At 39.6% G+C, this 20,480-nt stretch overlaps 1 protein-coding gene across 1 annotated transcript; it reads left to right on the top strand.

Moving 5' to 3' along the window:
* Positions 1-1,125: 1,125 nt before the first annotated feature.
* fam181b (family with sequence similarity 181 member B) lies at positions 1,126-2,448 on the top strand. Its single transcript, XM_072453182.1, has one exon. It carries the CDS (start codon positions 1,280-1,282, stop codon positions 2,216-2,218), a length of 939 nt encoding a protein of 312 aa, XP_072309283.1. The 5' UTR covers positions 1,126-1,279; the 3' UTR covers positions 2,219-2,448.
* The last annotated feature ends 18,032 nt before the right edge of the window (positions 2,449-20,480 follow it).

The raw sequence follows: 20,480 nt of genomic DNA, 5'->3' as shown, positions 1-20,480 counted from the left end.
ATTCTTGAAACAAATCAGAAAAATCCTTTCATACAATTTTGAACAAAATATTTGACATTGTACGTTACATAAATAATATAACTTGTAACACCACTGTTACATTAGCTTCACAGTAAATGGCATTTCACTGACAATCTCACAATGAAACCGTTGGAGACATTATCTATCATGGCCAGCCCAGGCCGAGTACGAGTTATTGTTTACAACAGCAGCTTCATAGCCAGGATTTCTTAAGTTCAACATTTCTTCTGGCACACTGAGCCCGAACTGCACTTTTTTATTCCCCTTTAATTTAACAGCTCCGGCAGCTTTTCTAGTTAAATCGACTGTTCATTATTGAGACCCATTTTACGAAGGGGCTGTGAGGTGCAATTTAATGAATCTCTGGCACAAAGCTCCCTTTCACTGCCGGCCCGAAGAATAGGGGCTATTTAGACCCTGTAAGGCTTTATGTCAAAGGCAGCCCATAATAGTTGTCAGGCCGGGGTAGAAATTCCCACTGGCCTGGGAATGCACTAGAAATCAACTTTTGCCATGAGCAGATTAAGACAAGTAAACTGTTGGGGAGATCCTCCCAAATAGTGGCATCTGTTTGGGCACAGTCATTTTCCCACACAAAAACCTTTTATCATTACTGTAGCCTTGAGAGCTCATAGCAGTATCACATAGACAGTAATACAATAGTTGTCATAATGAAATGGGCTGCAAATAATAAAATTAAAACGATGACACTGAAACAATATTAATTTACAGTTTATATATATATATATATATATATATATATATATATATATATATATATATATATATATATATATATATATATATATATAAACAAATTCAGTTTAATACTATATTCATTGGTATGAATCCAGATCGAATTCAGACTTGTTACAGTAATATTCTCCCATTACATCAAAGGGTTTTAGCTTTATGTGTACTCTTAACTATACAGGGAAGTTTTGACAGAAGTTATTGTCCTCAGCTCAGCAGGAAGCCGCTTACAAATCCCTCTTAAAATGCAGGTGGTCGGGCCCAAGCAAAGAGTTAAGTCCCGCGGCCCCCTTTTGCCCCTCCCCTTTGATGTTCTGACATCATTGGCCCCTCCCCATGAAAGATCTCCCTCGAGCTGGGCCAGTTCTACTCTGAGATGTTTACAGGAAGCACATGAGCTGCATCAGGACCAGGTGGAGATCGAGAGATGCTTTGAAGAGAAAACTTTCTGGTGCGTGGATAACAAAAGCGTGCCACAAGTGTCACCTCTGGGTCCAACAGAGTTATGGCTGTGCAGGCAGCAATCATGAACCCGCAGTTTTTTAATTTCTGCTTTCATGGTTCAGTGATGGAATATGATATGGAGAAAAGTCTGGATGACGGCAGTATCCTGGGTGAGGCGGAGACTGAGGAAGACTACAAAGAAACCACCAGAGATCTGCTCAGCTTCATAGACTCTGCCTCCAGCAACATCAAACTGGCATTGGACAAGCCAGTCAAGTCGAAGAGAAAAGTCAACCACAGAAAGTATCTTCAAAAACAGATCAAAAGGTGCACAGGGATCATCGCACCGAGCAACGCCGGGGAACCATCACCATCTGTGAAAAGGAACGGGTCTCCCCCCATGGCCCAAACCAGCAGCACTTTGCACAGTAAAAACCTGCCTAAACGCGATGGGGTCCACGCCAACTTACAGAGCAAAAGCCTTGCAGCTCTGTTCAGCCCCGTGCAGGATGTCAGAGGGGGCGAGAGAGCCAAAAAGCCACCCCTCCGGCACCGCAACCTGCCCCCATCTTTTTTCACAGAGCCTGCCAACTGCTCCAGTGTCAGCCCCACAGCCGGGGTTATGCTTAAGGACTTGGACAGAGGAAACGCAGAGCCGGTGGACTTCTTTGAGCTCCTAGGGCCGGATTATAGCGGCATGGTCACTGAGCAAGACCTTTATCAAACTTTGCCAGTTCGAGAGCACTCGGAGATGGGAGGACTAGAACCAACATCCTATGAATCTCAGCATTTAGTTGGAGGTCTGTTGTACTCTGCTGAGCCCAAACTCTCAAACACACAGGCGTCTGGTTTTTGTCACACAGATGCCACCTCTGGGCCCATGGAGGACAGTTCACTGTGCACTTTGGCCTTCCCAAACTTCTTCACTGACTGCTCTATACCTCAGGTCACTTATGATATAAGTGGGGCCTTCAGCAGGCCTAATTATTCATCTCTATGAGACTATGAAGACTATTTCATATTTCATTTATCGAGCTGGATTTCAACATATCGCCTTTCTACCTAAGCAGAAAAAAACATTTGATGTTTGATGCAAGCAACATGAGAGTTGGCTTTCTTTAGTTACTGCTATAAAATTATGCTCTAAATAGCCTATAATGTACTTGACAAGAAAGAGCCGTGTAGTAAATTATTTGTTTTAATGACATGTCATGTTAGACAGATAAATGTTTGTACAGAACTGAATGTTTAATACAATGTAAATAAAGCTGGTCTTTATTGCCAACGTCTTCATAGGCCTTATATGTAATAGATAGCTCAATGACACATTACACAATTGTGTAAAAGCACTGCAAATTGAAAATTAAATCTATTTAATGTTATCACATCGTTATTCAGTAATGCTTATTGAATAAAGCATTCTGCAATTTTAATTTTTTTTTTTTTTGTATTATGAAACTACCTCTCAATAAAAATCATGATGGTTTAGCCATTGGCTTCTAAAACTAAGACGGTCTTAATAAAACTAGCATAAGCATAAAAATTGTTGGTGCTACTTGAATTATACTACATATTTATATAAAATGTAAACGTTCTCTCAGAATCAAGAAGATAAAAGATAATAACAATGTTAATAAATCCCCTAAATGTAAAGTACTACATTAAAACATAGAATAATCATACTTTTCACCAAAACTCCACAGCTGTACAAACAATAAATCATAACAGGCCAAATCATAACAGGAAGGCTACTGCTTCAAATGCCTGGCCTGACAGTCCTGTGATGACTGAACCTTAGCTGACCCTATGTTGCACATAACAATGTTGACGAATAAAGGCATAAATTAACTTGCTACAGGTCACTAATGTTGGCAACATTTTAGGGAAGGTTGACAAGAGCAACAAGCCCGCTCAGGATCAGTAGTTCGGTTTCAGGATTTGTTTTATAAAATGCATCCAGTTTTTGGACAGTTTATATGCGTCTCCAGCCCTGTTCAATGTCTTGTGTGGGTGTTGATAACTCGTTCACCAAATTGACCTAAATAATTCCACTTCTTTCGGTGGACAAAACATCTCAGTACTCCATATTCCCACTAGATGGCAGTAACACTCTACAGAACAGCCAGTGCCACCACTCCCATGCATAATGAAAGTCATCCCCATGTCATGAGAGATATTATGTCTAAAGGAGTATGGTGCTTTAGAGTATAGTATTTTAAGCTTACAATACAATACAATACAATACTGTGCAAATCTGTTTTGGGCTAAAATAGACCACAGACTGATATAAAACCAGCGATAAAGCATTAATCCTTTTTACATATTGAAAGATTATACATCTCAGCTTTCATTTTAGGTTGATTCGACCAAAACTGTCTGATTCTTTCTATTTCCCATATCTGGCATTGTTCCTAGGTTAATGTTAGCTCGGGACACACAACACCTATATGCAAACAGCACACACAGAAATATATGGATTTCCTATCCCTGAGTCGACAGTGGTTGATATATCCAGATTAACTTCTATGGAACCACAGTATCCAGCTTTGATTTAAGGCACAGAGGAGATGTAATGTTTGTCAAAGTGATTAGGAAGATCTGAGCTGGCACCGACTTGAATAACAAGTGCCAGATATCTAGGTAAACTTCGATAATGTGTGGCATGGCATATGATTCCTGAAATGCAAATATGTGTGTGTGAGATTGGACTTGTTGTATATATAAACATAAGGCACGCGGAGATATTGCTGCAGTGTGGAATGAACCAGGGAAAAACCTATGCATTTTTGAGTTGTTTTCTTGGTTGAGGGCTGGAAATTGAGTATCTATCCATACTTGGCCTGGTACTGACCTTTCACAGCCTTCATCTTTGAATCTTGTTAACACCAACAGGCACACAGTGGATTCACAACTCTGTCCATGCCTCCGCAGCAGCACACCAGTGAAATCCGTGGCCCACGAGCTGGCTGGTTTCCTTTCTGGATCCTATTTGGCAAAAAAATATATATATTATGAGTAAATGAATGAAGTACAGTTCTCAAAGTGGAGGATTCATGCCAAAAGAATCTCTTCACTATACAAGTCACACAACAAAGTATCGAACTCACGACCCTATGGCCACCAACGGCACCAACGGACTGTTCTTTTCTGTGTGGTTGTCTTTTAACAGATCACAAAAGTAAAGCGTACAGTGACACTTAAATGAGACCAAAGATACCATAAAACCCCTAATTCTATTTTATAATTATCCTGAAATGTATGAAAAGCATCATATATTTCAGTGAAGCAAATATTGTGGCATTTGGAAGAAACATAATAGATGAGCTCTCTGCTGAAAATGATTCTTGTGTTTATGTGGGTGGATGGTAATGTGTGACCTGAACTATAAAATATACTAATACATACACTTGGGATTACATGCTGTGCACTGGCAGCAACTTTATTCAGGATTTCCAGGACATGCATTTGGCTGCTTTGTCAGCAATATGCCTATCGGTACGTTTTCTCTCATCATAAAAATGTTGTATGTTCTGCCATCTTCAAGGCCTCACATACAATGGGATTTGCTCACTGTAAACAAGGTCGAGTAAAGAGATATGAGCCTCACGCTGTCCTCCAGTGCAGAGCTGCTCGCCTGCACAGTGATAACAGTAAGTATCAGGCAGCATTAATGTTACATCAATAATGCATTTGTGCCTCTGCCTTTCATGTCTGTGGAAGTGAGATTCCTCCCAAAAAGACAATTTGCTTAAAGCGCAGAATATTTTTCTTGCATGTATTTCATGTCTCAATGCTTTCCATTTAAGACTGCATTCGTTTTCAGTAGACACTCTGTTTTGCTCCTCGGGGTGTTGGGGGGACGCTTGCTTACATCTGTGTGTTTTTGACAGTGTGATAACAATAGCACACTGTGACAGAAGTCCAGACTGTATTAAAGGAAACGCTGGATAGTAACCGCTGCAGATGTCAACCACATTGATAGACATCATCAAATCATCCAGATTAATAAACATTAGATCGCTCATTCGGCATACGAGGATAAATGGAGCCATTTTGAATATTACTTTAGGCTTATGGCAGCATTTTGGAAATGTGTGAATATGATGATTAAAAGCTCTTAAGGTAAAAAAAAAAGTCTAATCAGTTTATGCATTGCACTCAGTGGCAAATTGTATCGGACAGACCTGTCAAGATTAATCAACAAATCATAATCATATTTTGATCATCTTAACCGTTATAATATATAAACTGACTCTAAAACACATGAAAAGACCTTTATCACAAAGACGGTGAAATTATTGAATGGAAATGTCATTAAAATAATACATTATTTTTTACAGTAATTAAATATTACCATATCAGTCAGTCACAATATTTCAACCTTAATTTAGTTAAAATGTATTGTATAAAATGTAATATGTTGTATAAGTCTCAATGTACAACAGAAATATTCGTATAACTATTCGACTAGTGACTAATGACGGTAGTATCAGAAATGTATTGTTTTAGGCAGAAAATACATGCCTACATTTATGCAGCAAAAAGATATACCTGTAGTTTGAACTTTGTTTTAGTTTGAATTTGTCCTGTTATCTTACATTTAAATTACATTTACTCTGCTTAACCTGGTTTAAGCGAGCTTGACATTACAGCAGTTAGCTCTGTAATAGCATAGTGCATTTACTGGTTTGAAATTGTCTTTTGTTATTGGATTACCAACATAATTGTGTCACTGAATGCTAAAGCTAAATTTATAAAACATAATATCGATGTATTTGTACCATTTACACATACACTCACTAAAGAGAAGTCTCATCCTATCTGACCATGCAACTATTTTGAAGCAGCCTATCTTACTGAGGTCACGCCCGCTGCACTAATGCTTTTTCATGTAACTTCCCCAGGTTGCTCCTCTTATCTGCGGTCATGCTCCATCAGAGTAGCAGCCACAACTTTGAGGCTTTATGACCAAGAAAGTTGCACACAAAATGAGCCACTGGACAAGGCACTGGGGCTCTGAAAAAAAAAAAATCAAAAATGCCCTGCTTAAATTTGGGAATGATGAATTTGGTTTGGACGTATTTTAAAACTTTCCATCTTATCCCAACCTAATATTTATGTAAATGAGTTATACATCCATCACAGTCATTTCAAGTTATTAAAGTCGGCAGTTCAGATAACGTGCTGCTCTATTACACCAGGAGTGATTTCTCTTTTTTTTTTTTTACAATAAAATTAAAACTTGTTAATCAACTCCTTCTATGTGTGAGATGTCAAACTGAGAGTGGCAATCTGATGATAGCAAACACATTTACTTTTTCCATTTTGATTTGATTTTGTTGTCTTTTGGAAGCTTGTGATCCCACTTTCTCACTCCAAAGCATGCAACATTTCCATACACTTCTCATTAATTCAATATTTACAAACAATATTAGGCAAAACTACATAAAAACAATATTAATAATGGGAAATGCAGAAGAAAATGAATGCTAACAGACTTATGACCCTCCCTACACTTTGTCTTGTAGTATAGAAAACATACACACACATTTCAATTTTATCCTAACAGTGACTTCATATCATAAGGTTACAAGGACATTTTCATCGTTTATTTTCCCGGCACTAGCTGTTCCTACTATCAAAACATGCAATCCCAGTTGAAGGTGACACTGTATTGCATTGCATTTCTCTATCTCTTTGTGTCTTCGCGGCAGCTCAGACCAAAGCTGGCGTCTCTAACTGGAAACTCAAAGACTTCAGCTCTCATTAGCCCGGACGATTTACATAATCAGAATCCATGGTTTATTAATATTGTCAGTGCCTCATCAAACAACATGTCTGAATCATAGCATGTATATAGAACTGAATGTGCACTTTTATGAATGGTTATAGGTGTGAAAAATGCCATATGTCGGAAATACATCTTGTTCATTGCATCGCAAACCTTACGTCATACCAAATTTCTGTCATTTTCCTCATTATAGGAATCACTTTTTGAGGCTCAAAAGTCTCTACAATGAACCAGTTGCACCGTGATTTAGCTGATTTTTTTCAAAGACAATTGCCCTTCTTACATCACTAACCTCGTACTTATTGTGCTTAAAGGAGCTTTTCTGATGGTGGTGGAGGTGGAATTCTTACTGTGCACTGGCTTGCCTTCTCACAGATCTGACCTGTAACTTGACCTGGTGGCGCCACCTGCTTGTCTCCATGGAGATAGTTGCCATACAGTGAAACATCCCAAGGTCATAGAGCTCGACAGTCCCGCCCACTTTGAAGCCCGCTGTGATTTCGGAAATAAAGTTCCCGTTCATTTTTCATAACAGTTATAAGATAAGATAAGATAAACCTTTAATGTCCACACATGGGGAATGTGGTAATTAATGTTAGAATTTAAAGTCCGGCTTAATCTTTTCATAACTTAGTGGTTTATAAGGTTTCAGAACAGGTTTTAAGAAATTTGAATCAGAATAAGAATTAATGTTATTGATTCGGCGTTAAGGTGTGTTACGGCAGTTTCCTGTAAACAATAATCAAGTAAAGAGTAACCAGGCAATAACTTGAAGCAGAAACAGTCTCTCGGTCTCTCTCAAAAGGTGGAAGTTTATTCACGTGCACAGTGGATAAACACCCTCTCTCTCCCTAAGACAAGGTCGTTCTGTCCCTACCTAACTTTACAATTTACAAAGTACACCTTTTATAGGTGGTAACAAACATAACATAATCACAACCCAAATCAGCTCAAAAAGAGACCAGACTATCACGTCTGTGACGGTTCCAGCCATCTCTTCAGAGGTTTAATCAAAGACCATTTCCACACCGAATCCGGTCCTGACGCATTAATTGATGATTAAGAGGCGCCGGACAGTAGATATTCAGTATAATCAGGACCTCATATTCTTATCCCATCTGCACACAGGAGAACAACAAAGATATTAATTCCGTGACATGTCATGGCCTAAAACAACATTAGAATGACATGACATGACCCATTTTCTGCCATTACAGGTGCAACATAAAACAGTGTATAATGATAATAATAGTAAAATGTTTCAACTAAGCTAAAATCGGATAAACTAAGGGCATGCAATACAAAATGTGTGGAATAAAAGTGATATAGATACAATTTAGGTGTGGAGTTTGCATGTTCTCCCCGTGTCTGCGTAGGTAAACATGCACTGTCCTGACCAAATAAATAAATAAATAAATAAATAAATAAATAAATAAATAAATAAATAAATAAATAAATAAATAAATAAATATACAACGAGACCAGAGTGATGGCGCAAAACAAGAATATTGGTCAAATTATAGGTCTTTATTGTGTTTAGTTACTTCACATCTAATTAGCAACAAGCAAGCTTTCAAACTTTTATTTTATAATTATTTTGATTATAAATTTTTTGGGAAAGTCTATGGAAAAAACTAACGGTAAATGTACCTCGTGGTGGACGGTCACTATAAGCAGGTGACTTCCACCAGAGAAGTTACAAAGTGCACTTTTAATATAATGCAAACAGAAAGTTGGGACAAAAAGTGTCAGTCACTGCAAATCCAAACCATCCCGCTCCCTCCAGGCACAACAACCACAGGGTAACATGGTCATTACCCTCTTCCAAATCCCCCAAACACATGCAGACAGGATTAGCATATTCCCATAACCGCTGATTAGCTTCATGCGTGTAAAACCAACATGACTTTGGCAGGAAGCTTTCTAGCTGAATTCACATTAACCAGGGCGGACGTGTTTGCAAGCTCCGTGCCACGTTACCAATATGTTTTTTTTTTTGTTGAAATAGTAGTGATTTAGACTTGAAGAGGAGGGAAGCGTGTGTCAGGTCCCAGCTCTGAGAGACTTCCACAACACACAATTAGCTCCGTCTCTCTCTGTTGCAGTAATACAGTGGTTTCAAATGCAAGCCCGCGCCTCGTCTGACTGCTGACAGATAAAACAAATCAGAAGCGCTTATTTATTTACTGTTTGTTTGTTCGGATTGGCCGCTCCACTCCAGCTGCTGCTGCTGCATGGAAATGAAAGTGGTCAATGCGATTCAATGCGTGTTCGCTCAACCAAATTCTGACTTTGGTGACAGGCTACCTTTTAAACACAGCATTACCTATTGCGGAGAAAAGCTGGTAAAATATTCATCTTAAAGCAACGTTTCATTAGTAATTTATAATCTGTGCTGTCTTCTGGGATGTAGCCACACATGCATTTCTGAATAGTAAAAGTAGTTCATAAAAGGTTGTTAATTTTCAAAGGCCTACAGCAGAGTGTTTTGATAATTAGGAGGTTAGGATTACCTGACAGTGCGAGAATAGCCCAGTGAAACTAAAATGATCTGGTGTCGACCAGTGGTGGAAGGTAACAAAGTACATTTTTCAGAAGGCCTTTCTGTACTTTACTTCAATCATTTTTTACATTGGGCACTTCACTACATTTGAGAGAAGGTGTCTGTGTGGTTTGAGAGAAGGGTTATTTTTGAACCTCTTCTTGGTCACATCCAGCCAAGCGGTTTGAGTTTAAGTCTGGGTCTTGAGCAAACAGAAACACTGCTTGAACAAAAAGACTAGAAACAATATTAAATCAATTTCAGTCGCTTCTGTGGAACAAAAATCAGCACATTCATCCAACAAGATGATTGAAATAGTTCTCGATGGGTACTTCAATACCTTTACTTTTGTACCTTTTACCTAATAACTTTACTTAAGTATTCTTTGGCTCCTGTATCTTTACTTTTACTTTAAAATTGAGTACTTCTTCCACCATCGGTATCTACCCTATTGTTGCATAATTTGAGAAGCAAGAAAATATTTTGTAAAGACAAACTTGATGGTAAAGGTGTAAAAAAAGGAAGCATGCGCATTTGAGTAACAAATCAAATCATTATAATGTCACAAAAGCATCTCCCAAAAGAGTGTAAAGTTGTAAAATCTGTAAACAGTTTGCTGTGTATTGGGCAGCAGCTGGTTCCACTGTAATGCCTGCTTGGTGTATATTAATATTATCCACCTACAACCTGAAATCATTGCTTCACTGAGAGAATATTTATGATCATGGCTAAATCTAGAAACCAGGAGGATTATTTGAGTATCTAATTCCATTAAGCGTTCAGGAGGCAGATAGCTCCTTCACACCTCAGCCGACGTCTGGGTGTTACTGCTTTGTGGTAATTGAACGTGTCCCCTGTCTGCCTCCGCGCGCTGCATGATAACGCTTATTCTTTGTGAACTTTGCTCGTATTCAGCAAAGTGGGAACGTGAGCAACAGTCTCACCTCAAAATAGATGTTACTTTGCGAAAACCGTCAAGATTGGCTGCCAAAACGTTTGACGGCGCTGCACACTTATGAAGTCCCAAGCATGCCGCCCGCCTGTTGCTCGCTGCAATTATGTCTGAATTAAATGTCGGAACATCTTGTAATGCAAAATCCCTTCCAGGGTGCAGTGCGGTGCTAATGTTCAAGGGCATTAGTGGCGGAAGGCAGGTCCTTAGATATAAGAGATGTGCCTTTCATCTACATAGAAGCAGTATTATACCTATTAGAGCACCTGCACGTCCCTCGGGCAGCATAATCATTTTAAAACACAGACAAAATCCCATTACTTGTCACAGATTTCCTCCCTGGTAATTATCCTGGTTCGGCCATAGGGAGGGAGGGGTGAAGGACGTCGGACATGCCGCTATCAGACTATCTCCAGGAAATATCTAGGGGTCGTCTATTTCCATCTCGACATTACTATTCCCAGCCCTGGCTCAATCCTGCAGCAACAGCCATGTGACGCTAACCTATTTAATAACGCACAAAATGTAATTGTCCTGGTAAAAATGAAGTCAACAGATTTTTAAAACACAATACATTGTTTTGAAGTAGCGCTCTGAGAGGCTTTGTCGAGCTGGCAAAGCGGGTTGCAAGTGTAAGGCATTATTAGGCCCGAGCGCCACAAGCTGGCGAGAGGCCTATTAATCTCGTAAGTGCGCACGTAGTGCGCACGAAATCGAGCGCAAAGCGCTCGCCCACTTCCAAACACTCACTAACGCACTCCTTCACTCATGCACGCCCCGTGCATACTAATTAGTAGTAGGAAAATGGAACATTACCGTTGTAAACGGGCGAAGCCCGTGCAAAAGTGCGCACTAAACGAGCATTTTACATTCCTCCAAAAACCCTCCTGGCATCGTCCCGTACGCGAGAATCCATGCCGCAGGCATGGGCCATGCTTGTATCTGCTCAAATCAATGGAAGTCTATGGGGAGTGGGCGGGGCATCCCGACGGAATAGGGAGTGACGAGCGCGTAAGCGCTCGTAATGATGATTCCACCCCATGTAATGATGATCCCCATATAAAGCACTCATTTGCGCTAAGTACCTCACAAATACGTTCCCCATCTCTTGCATGTTCCGTGCATATAAGCATGTAAGGCAAAAATTTAACATTATTACTGTATAGAGGGCCAAAAACACAAAGTGGGCGGAGCCCACTCAAAATTAACGAAAGTACCCGTCAGTGACCAGGGACCCACACCATGAGGTAGGAAAGCGCGAGCGTTTTCCGAAAATGTATAGTTTATGATATTTGAAAAATGGGAAACATTGTTTTCGCATCGGAATATTATTAGGCCCGAGCCCCAGCAGGGCGGAGGGCCTTCGGCAGCGTTGCAACTGTCTGACCAAACATGCGGGTGTTTGGTACCCCGTCGCCCCTGGCAAGTACAATGAACTAGCCCATGCCGAAGGCATGGATCATGCATACTTACTCCTGCTATGACAGAAATAGTCAACAATTAGTGAATGGGCGTAGCCCATTCACTAATTGTTGACAACAGCAGCGCGAAGCGCTGCATTCCTCCAAAAACCCTCCTGGCATCGTCCCGTACGCGAGAATCCATGCCGCAGGCATGGGCCATGCTTGTATCTGCTCAAATCAATGGAAGTCTATGGGGAGTGGGCGGGGCATCCCGACGGAATAGGGAGTGACGAGCGCGTAAGCGCTCGTAATGATGATTCCACCCCATGGCGGCATGGGGAAGGCTTAGAGCTTTCAAACGATGTATAATTTGTTGTTATAGTGGAAACGGCTATATTGTTTTTGCTAAAAATATATATATATTTTTTTTCTTGTTCTTCTTCAGCGCTTTGATCTCTAATTTGACCCCCTGAACATGCTCAAAAACTCACCAAACTTTGCCCAAAATTCAGAATCGGCGAAAAATTTTGTTTTTTCTGGGCCATTTTTTTTTTTCGTCAAAAAATGGCGCGACAGCGCCACCGACAAAAGTCAAAATACATTGCGCCTATGGGAGACGCCCCGAGGTCAACTTTGTCGTAAAGCTACGAAATTCGGGACACGCATTCCTCTCGTGAGGACAAAAAAAAAAAATCATTGTGACCACGCCCCCAGACTTACCCTATGGCCGCCATCTTCCTTTGAAAATGAAAACACGCTGTGTTAGCCATTTTGTTCACGTCAAACTTTGACGAACTCCTCCTAGGGCGTTTTGCCCACCAACTTCAAAATTGGCGTACGTCCTCTGGACAAGTGGGGCATCTAAAGTTATCCAATTTTTGGAGATACCTTTTACGGTCTGTGTGCGGCACAGCCGCAAAGTTGGACAACTTATTTTGGAATATTGCAGGTCTAAAAATTGCTCCCATTTGATCAAAACCAGTCCGATTATGACCAAATTTGAATCAGTTGTTCAACTTTCTAGTTTGGACTTTCGTACTTTTACGAACTCCTCCTAGGGCGTTGGCCCTAAAAAGCTGAAATTTGGTGAAAATGCTACTGAGGAGTGGGACATCAAAAGTTATCCAAATTACATTGATACCTGTCACGGTCTCTGTGCGGCGAAGCTGCAAACTGTAGCAAGAATTTCAGAAATCTCCCAAATTTAACATTTCTGCCGTTTGCGCAGATAAAGTCCGAATTGTGTCAAATTAGAATCAGTTGTTAAACTCTTTGCCCTAAACCTACTTGAAGTGAAATAAATTAATTTGGAGCCACAGCGCCCCCTACAGATTTTATATGGAGGTTAAATATTTAGTTTTGCAAAATTATATGAAATTTGACACACAACTCAATTTTGGCATCCCCATCAAAAAAGTCAATGAGACCCATGTCATAATTGTTATGGCTTTGCCGTAATGATGACCGAAACCTTCCATGTTATTCCAATGGGGAAATCGCCAGAACATGTTTACACTTTAGACTTTCACAAACTCCTCTTAGGGCGTCAGCCCTATTAACCTGAAATTTGGTGAGACTCATCTTCAGGGGTGAACCATCAAAAGTTATCCACATTTTTATTCAAAGAGTCACGGTGTCTGTGCGGCAAAGCCGCACATTTTGCCAAGAATTCAAAATAAAATTGCTTTTTGATGGTAAAACAAAGGGGAGAAGATGTGACAGCGTCACAGATTCAGCAGTAGGCGTAATAAAAGGACAATTGGGGCGCATTAGCGCCCCCTCCTCTTGCGGCGTGGCGGCGGCGGTGTGGCGGCGGCGTGGCGGCGGCGTGGCGGCGGCGTGGCGGCGGCGTGGCGGCGGCGTGGCGAGGGCCGATCATTGCCGCTTGCGGCTATATTTAGGCCCGAGCGCCACAAGCTGGCGAGAGGCCTATTAATCTCGTAAGGCCGTGCGAAGCACGGCTGCGAAAGTGCGCACGTAGTGCGCACGAAATCGAGCGCGAAGCGCTCGCCCACTTCCAAACACTCACTAACGCACTCCTCCACTCATGCACGCCCCGTGCATACTAATTAGTTGTAGGAAAATGGAACATTACCGTTGTAAACGGGCGAAGCCCGTGCAAAAGTTCGCACTAAACGAGCACTTTACATTGGGATGACGACCGCGAAGCGGTCGTCATCCCCATATAAAGCACTCATTTGCGCTAAGTAGCTCACGAATACGTTCCCCATCTCTTGCATGTTCCGTGCATATAAGCATGTAATGCAAAAATTGAACATTATTACTGTATAGAGGGCCAAAAACACAAAGTGGGCGGAGCCCACTCAAAATTATCGAAAGTACCCGTCAGTGACCAGGGACCCACACCATGAGGTAGGAAAGCGCGAGCGCTTTCCGAAAATGTATAGTTTATGATATTTGAAAAATGGGAAACATTGTTTTCGCATCGGAATATTATTCTTTCTTTCTTTCTTTCTTTCTTTCTTCTTCTTCTCGGGACCAACCCCCCTATTTTTCACCCAGTGAACATTGACGAAAAGTCACAAAAATTTGCACACCTCTAAAAATCGTGCCTCTCTACATTCTGGCTATTTCCCTTTTCTAAAATAAAAAAAATTGGCGCGTCAGCGCCACCAAATGTACCAAAAATGCATTGAGAGATGGGAAATGACCCAAAAAAAATCTGATCGTAGAATCATGAAATTTGGCGCAGAGGTAGATGGTGACAAGAGAAGTAAAAAATATTATTACGGCAACGCCGTCCCCCGAACCAAATGTCGGCCATATTACTTCAAAAATGGCTAAACATGACTTCGGAGTTTTTCCAAACGTCGTACTTTTACGAACTCCTCCCAGGGCGTTGGCCCTAAAAAGCTGAAATTTGGTGAAAATGCTACTGAGGAGTGGGACATCAAAAGTTATCCAAATTACATTGATACCTCTCACGGTCTCTGTGCGGCGAAGCCGCAAACTGTAACTAAAATTTCAGAAATCTCCCATATTTAAAATTTCTGCCGTTTGCGCAGATAAAGTCCGAATTGCGTCAAATTAGAATCAGTTGTTAAACTCTTTGCCCTAAACCTACTTGAAGTGAAATAAATTCATTTGGCGCCACAGCGCCCCCTACAGATTTTATATGGAGGTTAAATGTTTAGTTTTGCGAAATTATATGAAATTTGACACACAACTCAATTTTAGCATCCCCATCAAAAAAGTCAATGAGACCCATGTCATAATTGTTATGGCGTTGCCGTAACGATGACCGAAACCTCCCATGTTATTCCAATGGGGCCAGAACATGTTTACACTTTAGACTTTCACAAACTCCTCCCAGGGCGTCAGCCCTATTAACCTGAAATTTGGTGAGACTCATCTTCAGGACCATCAAAAGTTATCCACATTTTCATTCAAAGAGTCACGGTGTCTGTGCGGCAAAGCCGCACATTTTGCCAAGAATTCAAAATAAAATTGCTTTTTGATGGTAAAACAAAGGGGAGAACATGTGACAGCGTCACAGATTCAGCAGTAGGCGTGATAAAAGGACAATTGGGGCGCGTTAGCGCCCCCTCCTCTTGCGGCGTGGCGGCGGTGTGGCGGCGGCGTGGCGAGGGCCGATCATTGCCGCTTGCGGCTATATTTATTATTATTATTATTACTTTGGGTTTTCCAATGTATTATTTTATCTGAAGGAAGCAAGGTTTGAGAATTAGTTTCAAGCCAATTTAAAGCCTAAGCGGTTATGACTCCGGGTGATACAAATCATTCCAAATCTCCATTTACAGCTGCCGGAAGGGCATCTCACGTATGCATTAATAAATAGAAACAATTGGAGAAGCCTGTCAAAGAATCAATCAAAGAACAATCTGATTATATTTTTATTATTTCTAAATTTCTGCTTGTTTTGCTGAATATTAAATTATAGGCTCTTTTACAGACATAATCAATGTAAAATTAAGATGCATTATGAGGACGATGACATAAATGCTGGGTATACATAATAACAGTGATCCACTTTTAAATACATAAACATATTATGAGAAAACAGTATTGTGCCATTGAAATGACTTGAAAGTTACACTCTTCATTTTAAATCTGCAGGTCTTACAAAAAAAATTCTTATTCAGTTTTTGCTGCTTTAACATTGCAGGGGAAAAAAACTGACTTTTCAGGCGCCGCTTTGAGCAGAAAATTAGGCAAAAACATGCATTTCAGAAGAAGTTGACTCAGCATTGATTCTCTAAAAAGTTAAAGAAAATGTGCATCTACAATAGAAAATAAAAGAGCATGCTAGTAATTAATTAACGTTAGAAAGTATTATGAATTGTATTTTTAATTGACACACACTCACAAAAAAACTCATACCGGTAGTTATATTTACAATTTTCAGCGCAGTACGTTAAAGCTAAACAAATCTAAACACCGGTCTGTTTAGTGGTACAGTTATTTCATTATTTGACACGATTTAAAATTGAAAAAGCATGTTTAGGATCTGCACCAAAGTTGTTTTATTCAAATTTTGAGTAAAGCCAATAATTTAAACATCTATTTGAGAGATGACTCAACAATACCGTCATCATATTTAATTTGTTAAAACATATCACAGTATATTCAGAAAGTTTGTTATACACGGATAGTTTTCTGTCTCTATAGTTGAATTTGTCACTTATACATCCACAAATATAACAGCACAGTAAAAAAAAAGAAAAAAGTGCTAAACTGTATGACACATAAAGCTGTTGATTAACTATTGAGAGCTATCAGTGTAACTTTACCAATATGGCTGCCTGGATGTGGTATTCATGTCACTGCAGATCACAGCGCAGTGACAGGTGGTGTTAGCGCTGCTCCCGCGAGCCTTGTTTGTTCTTCTTTATCTTCTTCCTTTTGGATCTTCACAATACCTGGAGTGTTCTGTCGCCTACTTTTTCCTCCCCTTAAATGAAAATACAAACAGCAAAAATTGGCCACATTTTGGAGAGCCGTGCCAAGGTTTTTCAGCATACAAGTGTGAATGGGAACAGTTTTGCTCCAGCCTTCTGAGCATCTCGAGACATTATATAAGAAATGCTAATATCGCCCGTGCATTATCAGCACACGCACGCAATTGTAGCGGCATAAATTGTTTCTTTTCATCTGTTATGCTGCAGCTTTTATCACAACACAATGCTATTTCCGTACCACTTTATGCATGCATTTCCCTGTAACTTATGTATGTTATTGCATGCTGTTTCAAGCCTAGATCATGTGAGCTCCCCCATAGCCCCAGTGCTGTGTGATTTAGGTTAGTTAAGATTATTTGATGAATGTTACCAGGCGTGCTCGTGTCCAGGTGGAGACAGATGCTTCGCGCTGGGCCTCTGTGTTTTGTGGCAGGTTGAACAAAGTGATTTTATGAATGATGGCATGCCCCAATTTCCAACAAACTGTTTATCTTCAGTTTGGTGCCTGGGAACCTTTGATGTTAGCTGGAAAAGTGCACTAACTCTAAATAGGAACTCCTCCCAGCGACATCTGCTTTCAACTCATGTATATATATTATGTGTGAGATGTAATTGCTGTGAACAGAGATAAAATGAGAAAGCGTCACCTGTTATTTATGAAAAAATAAAGTAAACACATGTACACATAGAGATGGAAGAGAGATGAGATTTACTGAGAAATAAAACTGAAAAAACTGAATTAAACTGTTCTGTACCAAAAAAGTTAAAATTAGTAGTCCTCAAATGGACAAAGAGCATCACTAGAATGATAGTGTGACACGAAGATTTCACTATATTATTATTGCATAGTTAAAGGTGTAACTTTTCCAATAGAGGGTCCATCACCTCTTATCTCCATGGAAGACTGTCATGCCAACTTACAGGTCGGATCTATGGAAAATTGCACCCACTCACAATCATTATTTAAGTATTTTTAGCAACAGCGACTTCTGTATTTGAATAAATGCAACATAAGTAAGATTGATGCCGTTTTGTGGAACATTCCAGACGAATAAGCAGTAACATCACGGACACAGCCCATCAGAAAAGCGACCACTTTAAGGGATTTTGTTTGGAAATGGAATACGTGTCAAATTAAAACTGCATAAAAGACAAACACAAAATAGAGCCACGTCTACATATTTAGGTACAAGAATGACTTAACCTTACAGCAAAATATTGACATTACTTTGTATGCTGCAGGTCCATGTCGTATTACAACTGTTGATATTGTGTTTCCATAATTAGGACACCGCCTTCACAATTCCATTTGTCCTTATGTGATGTATTAATGCATGCAAATACAACAACGCATATTAATGCAACCGCCATTAACAAGATGCTAATACTATAGACCACAAGAATAGTGTGATGTTTAATCTTGCCCTGTTGGGAAATAGGGGTTCATTAACATATGGCTCACCGCAGCAGCCATATTTAGAAAGATGAACAGAGGTAGCACAGGAACTAAATGACGACAGATCAAACCCCAAATAGTGGCCCAACCATGTTAAAGTCTGTTAAATTCACCTATTTCCAAATTGAGTCAAAATCTCATTCTGTTTCCATCTTCCGCACGTCCATTACATTGTAAGTCCAGTTCTGATTGTAGGTTTGGTGTCATCCCTTTTCCCCTGCTTCCAAAGATACCAATTTATGTTGTCCATGGCAGAAGTTTTGAGGCCCAAATACATACTGTAGTTCTGAAATTGGGGGATGGTGATGTCTGCAAGGCCTTAAATATGATGTATAGCTTGCTGGTATTGACAATGAAAATGTGAGTGATGATAAAATAGTACGTCTAAGTTTAATATTCATTCTGAAGTGTAAATCTAAGTTCAATTTTCTCTTGTATGGCTTTGATCTCCCACTATATGAAAATAAATGTAAGGTTAACTTTGTGATTTTGCCTTTTTATTGTCTTATATATGAAGAAAATACACTAAGGAAAAGCCCACTTCACCGTTAAATAAGACCTTATCTGTCATATTTGCTCTATAATGTGTTAAAAAGTAAACTATGTGATTTTGCTGCTTTCTTCTTGTCTCCATTGTCATTGCTATGTTTAGAATGATTTACCATAAGGCTTGAGTTATAGGCCAGATCTGTGGAAGGAGGATATGTTTTTCAAGATGTTTGTCAGTAAAGTTAATAAGAAAGATTAACTGAAGTGTGTCTTATGATGTGAGGAAAAATAGTTGGTCTGATCTATTGTCCAAAAACATTAATCATAAATAAATAGTGTTCATTACATTAACTAGCTCTGCTTTACACTTAGCGCTCACGTCCCCCCTTCTGTCCGACACACTTCATCGCTGTTGTCGACACTGGCCCAAATTAAACTGCAATGGGCCTTTTTAATCTGTCATCTGAGCCCAAATTGCTTCGAACCTGCCAACCACTAAGTTCACACGAATGACCGTCACTGTTGAGTTAAAGCGCTCGCCGTAATTAAGAGAAACGATTGACATGGAGTGTAGCCCTGAGGTATGTTTTAGAGGGAAAGTTATAGTTGAAATGATTCAGTATTCAAAGCTTACAGACGCTTTTTTTTAATGCGTATGAAGCTTTGTAGACGTGATATTTTTGGAGTATAAGTCGCACCAGCCAAAAAATGCATCATAGAGAAGAAAAACACATATATAAGTTGCACTGGAGTATGAAATGTTGTTGAAAGTGTGAAAATGACAAATCATATCACATATAAGTTGTTCCGGAGTATAAGCATAAGTATATATAAGTATAAATATAAGTATAAGTCGCACCCCGTTCAAAACTATGAAAAAAGTGCGACTTATAGTCCGGAAAATACATATGTTACTGTATGTAGATTTGTTTGAGTAATTGTACTTTTATGAGTAGATTTTTAAAAATATGTACTTGTGAGTAAAATATTAGCCCTGTTACTGTAATTTGTTAAATTTGAAATCACCGTGACAACTGAGTACAACAGTTAAACCTGCAAACACTCAAACATCACTGCATTGCCAACATTGCCTGCATTGTTTTAAAATCAAGACTGATCTAATATTATATTGAAAAAAAAGTTACTTATAACAACTACTATGTTTTCTTTTTTCTTGTGCACTTTACGTTTTCTACAGATTTGCCAGCAGTACTTGTAATTGAGTCGTGTAAGTGTACTTTTTTTGACTACAGATAGTACACTTTCACTCTGGTAATAAACTGTAATATGCATAGATCATGATTTCACCTTTAGTTCATTGTACAGTAAATTTAAATATTGATCTAAAATGGCTTGATAATAGAAACAGTTCCATGGACTTCATAGTAAAAACAGACAAACTGAGAAGCCCCGCCTTTTCCTAGTGGCATTTCATCATAGCAAGCACCTGATGGCACAGATTATTGAGAAGTGGGCGGAGATAGGGAGTAGGTGAAATCCATAATTTTCTGCAAAGCTTAAATGCAGCACAAAACAGGATTATTCAAACATGTATGAATCAATTCAAATTCAACTTTGAGTAAGCTTATGATGAGAGAAGATGACGTTGATGACGTTGATGAAGATGACGCTCATAAAAGGACTGCTTGACCAATATGAATCTTCTTAAACAGGGCTCATCTAATAAAC

The sequence above is a fragment of the Eucyclogobius newberryi genome, unplaced genomic scaffold (genome assembly GCF_026437365.1).
Source record: "Eucyclogobius newberryi isolate DKJ021-1_F unplaced genomic scaffold, fEucNew1.0.hap1 SCAF_10, whole genome shotgun sequence".
NCBI lineage: Eukaryota > Metazoa > Chordata > Actinopteri > Gobiiformes > Gobiidae > Eucyclogobius > Eucyclogobius newberryi.
Note: the sequence above shows the minus strand (reverse complement) of the source record. Positions and strands in the feature narration are given on the sequence as shown.

Coding starts and splice junctions, on each gene's coding strand:
- fam181b (XM_072453182.1), top strand. CDS start 1,280: ATGGCTGTGCAGGCAGCAATCATGAACCCGCAGTTTTTTAATTTCTGC.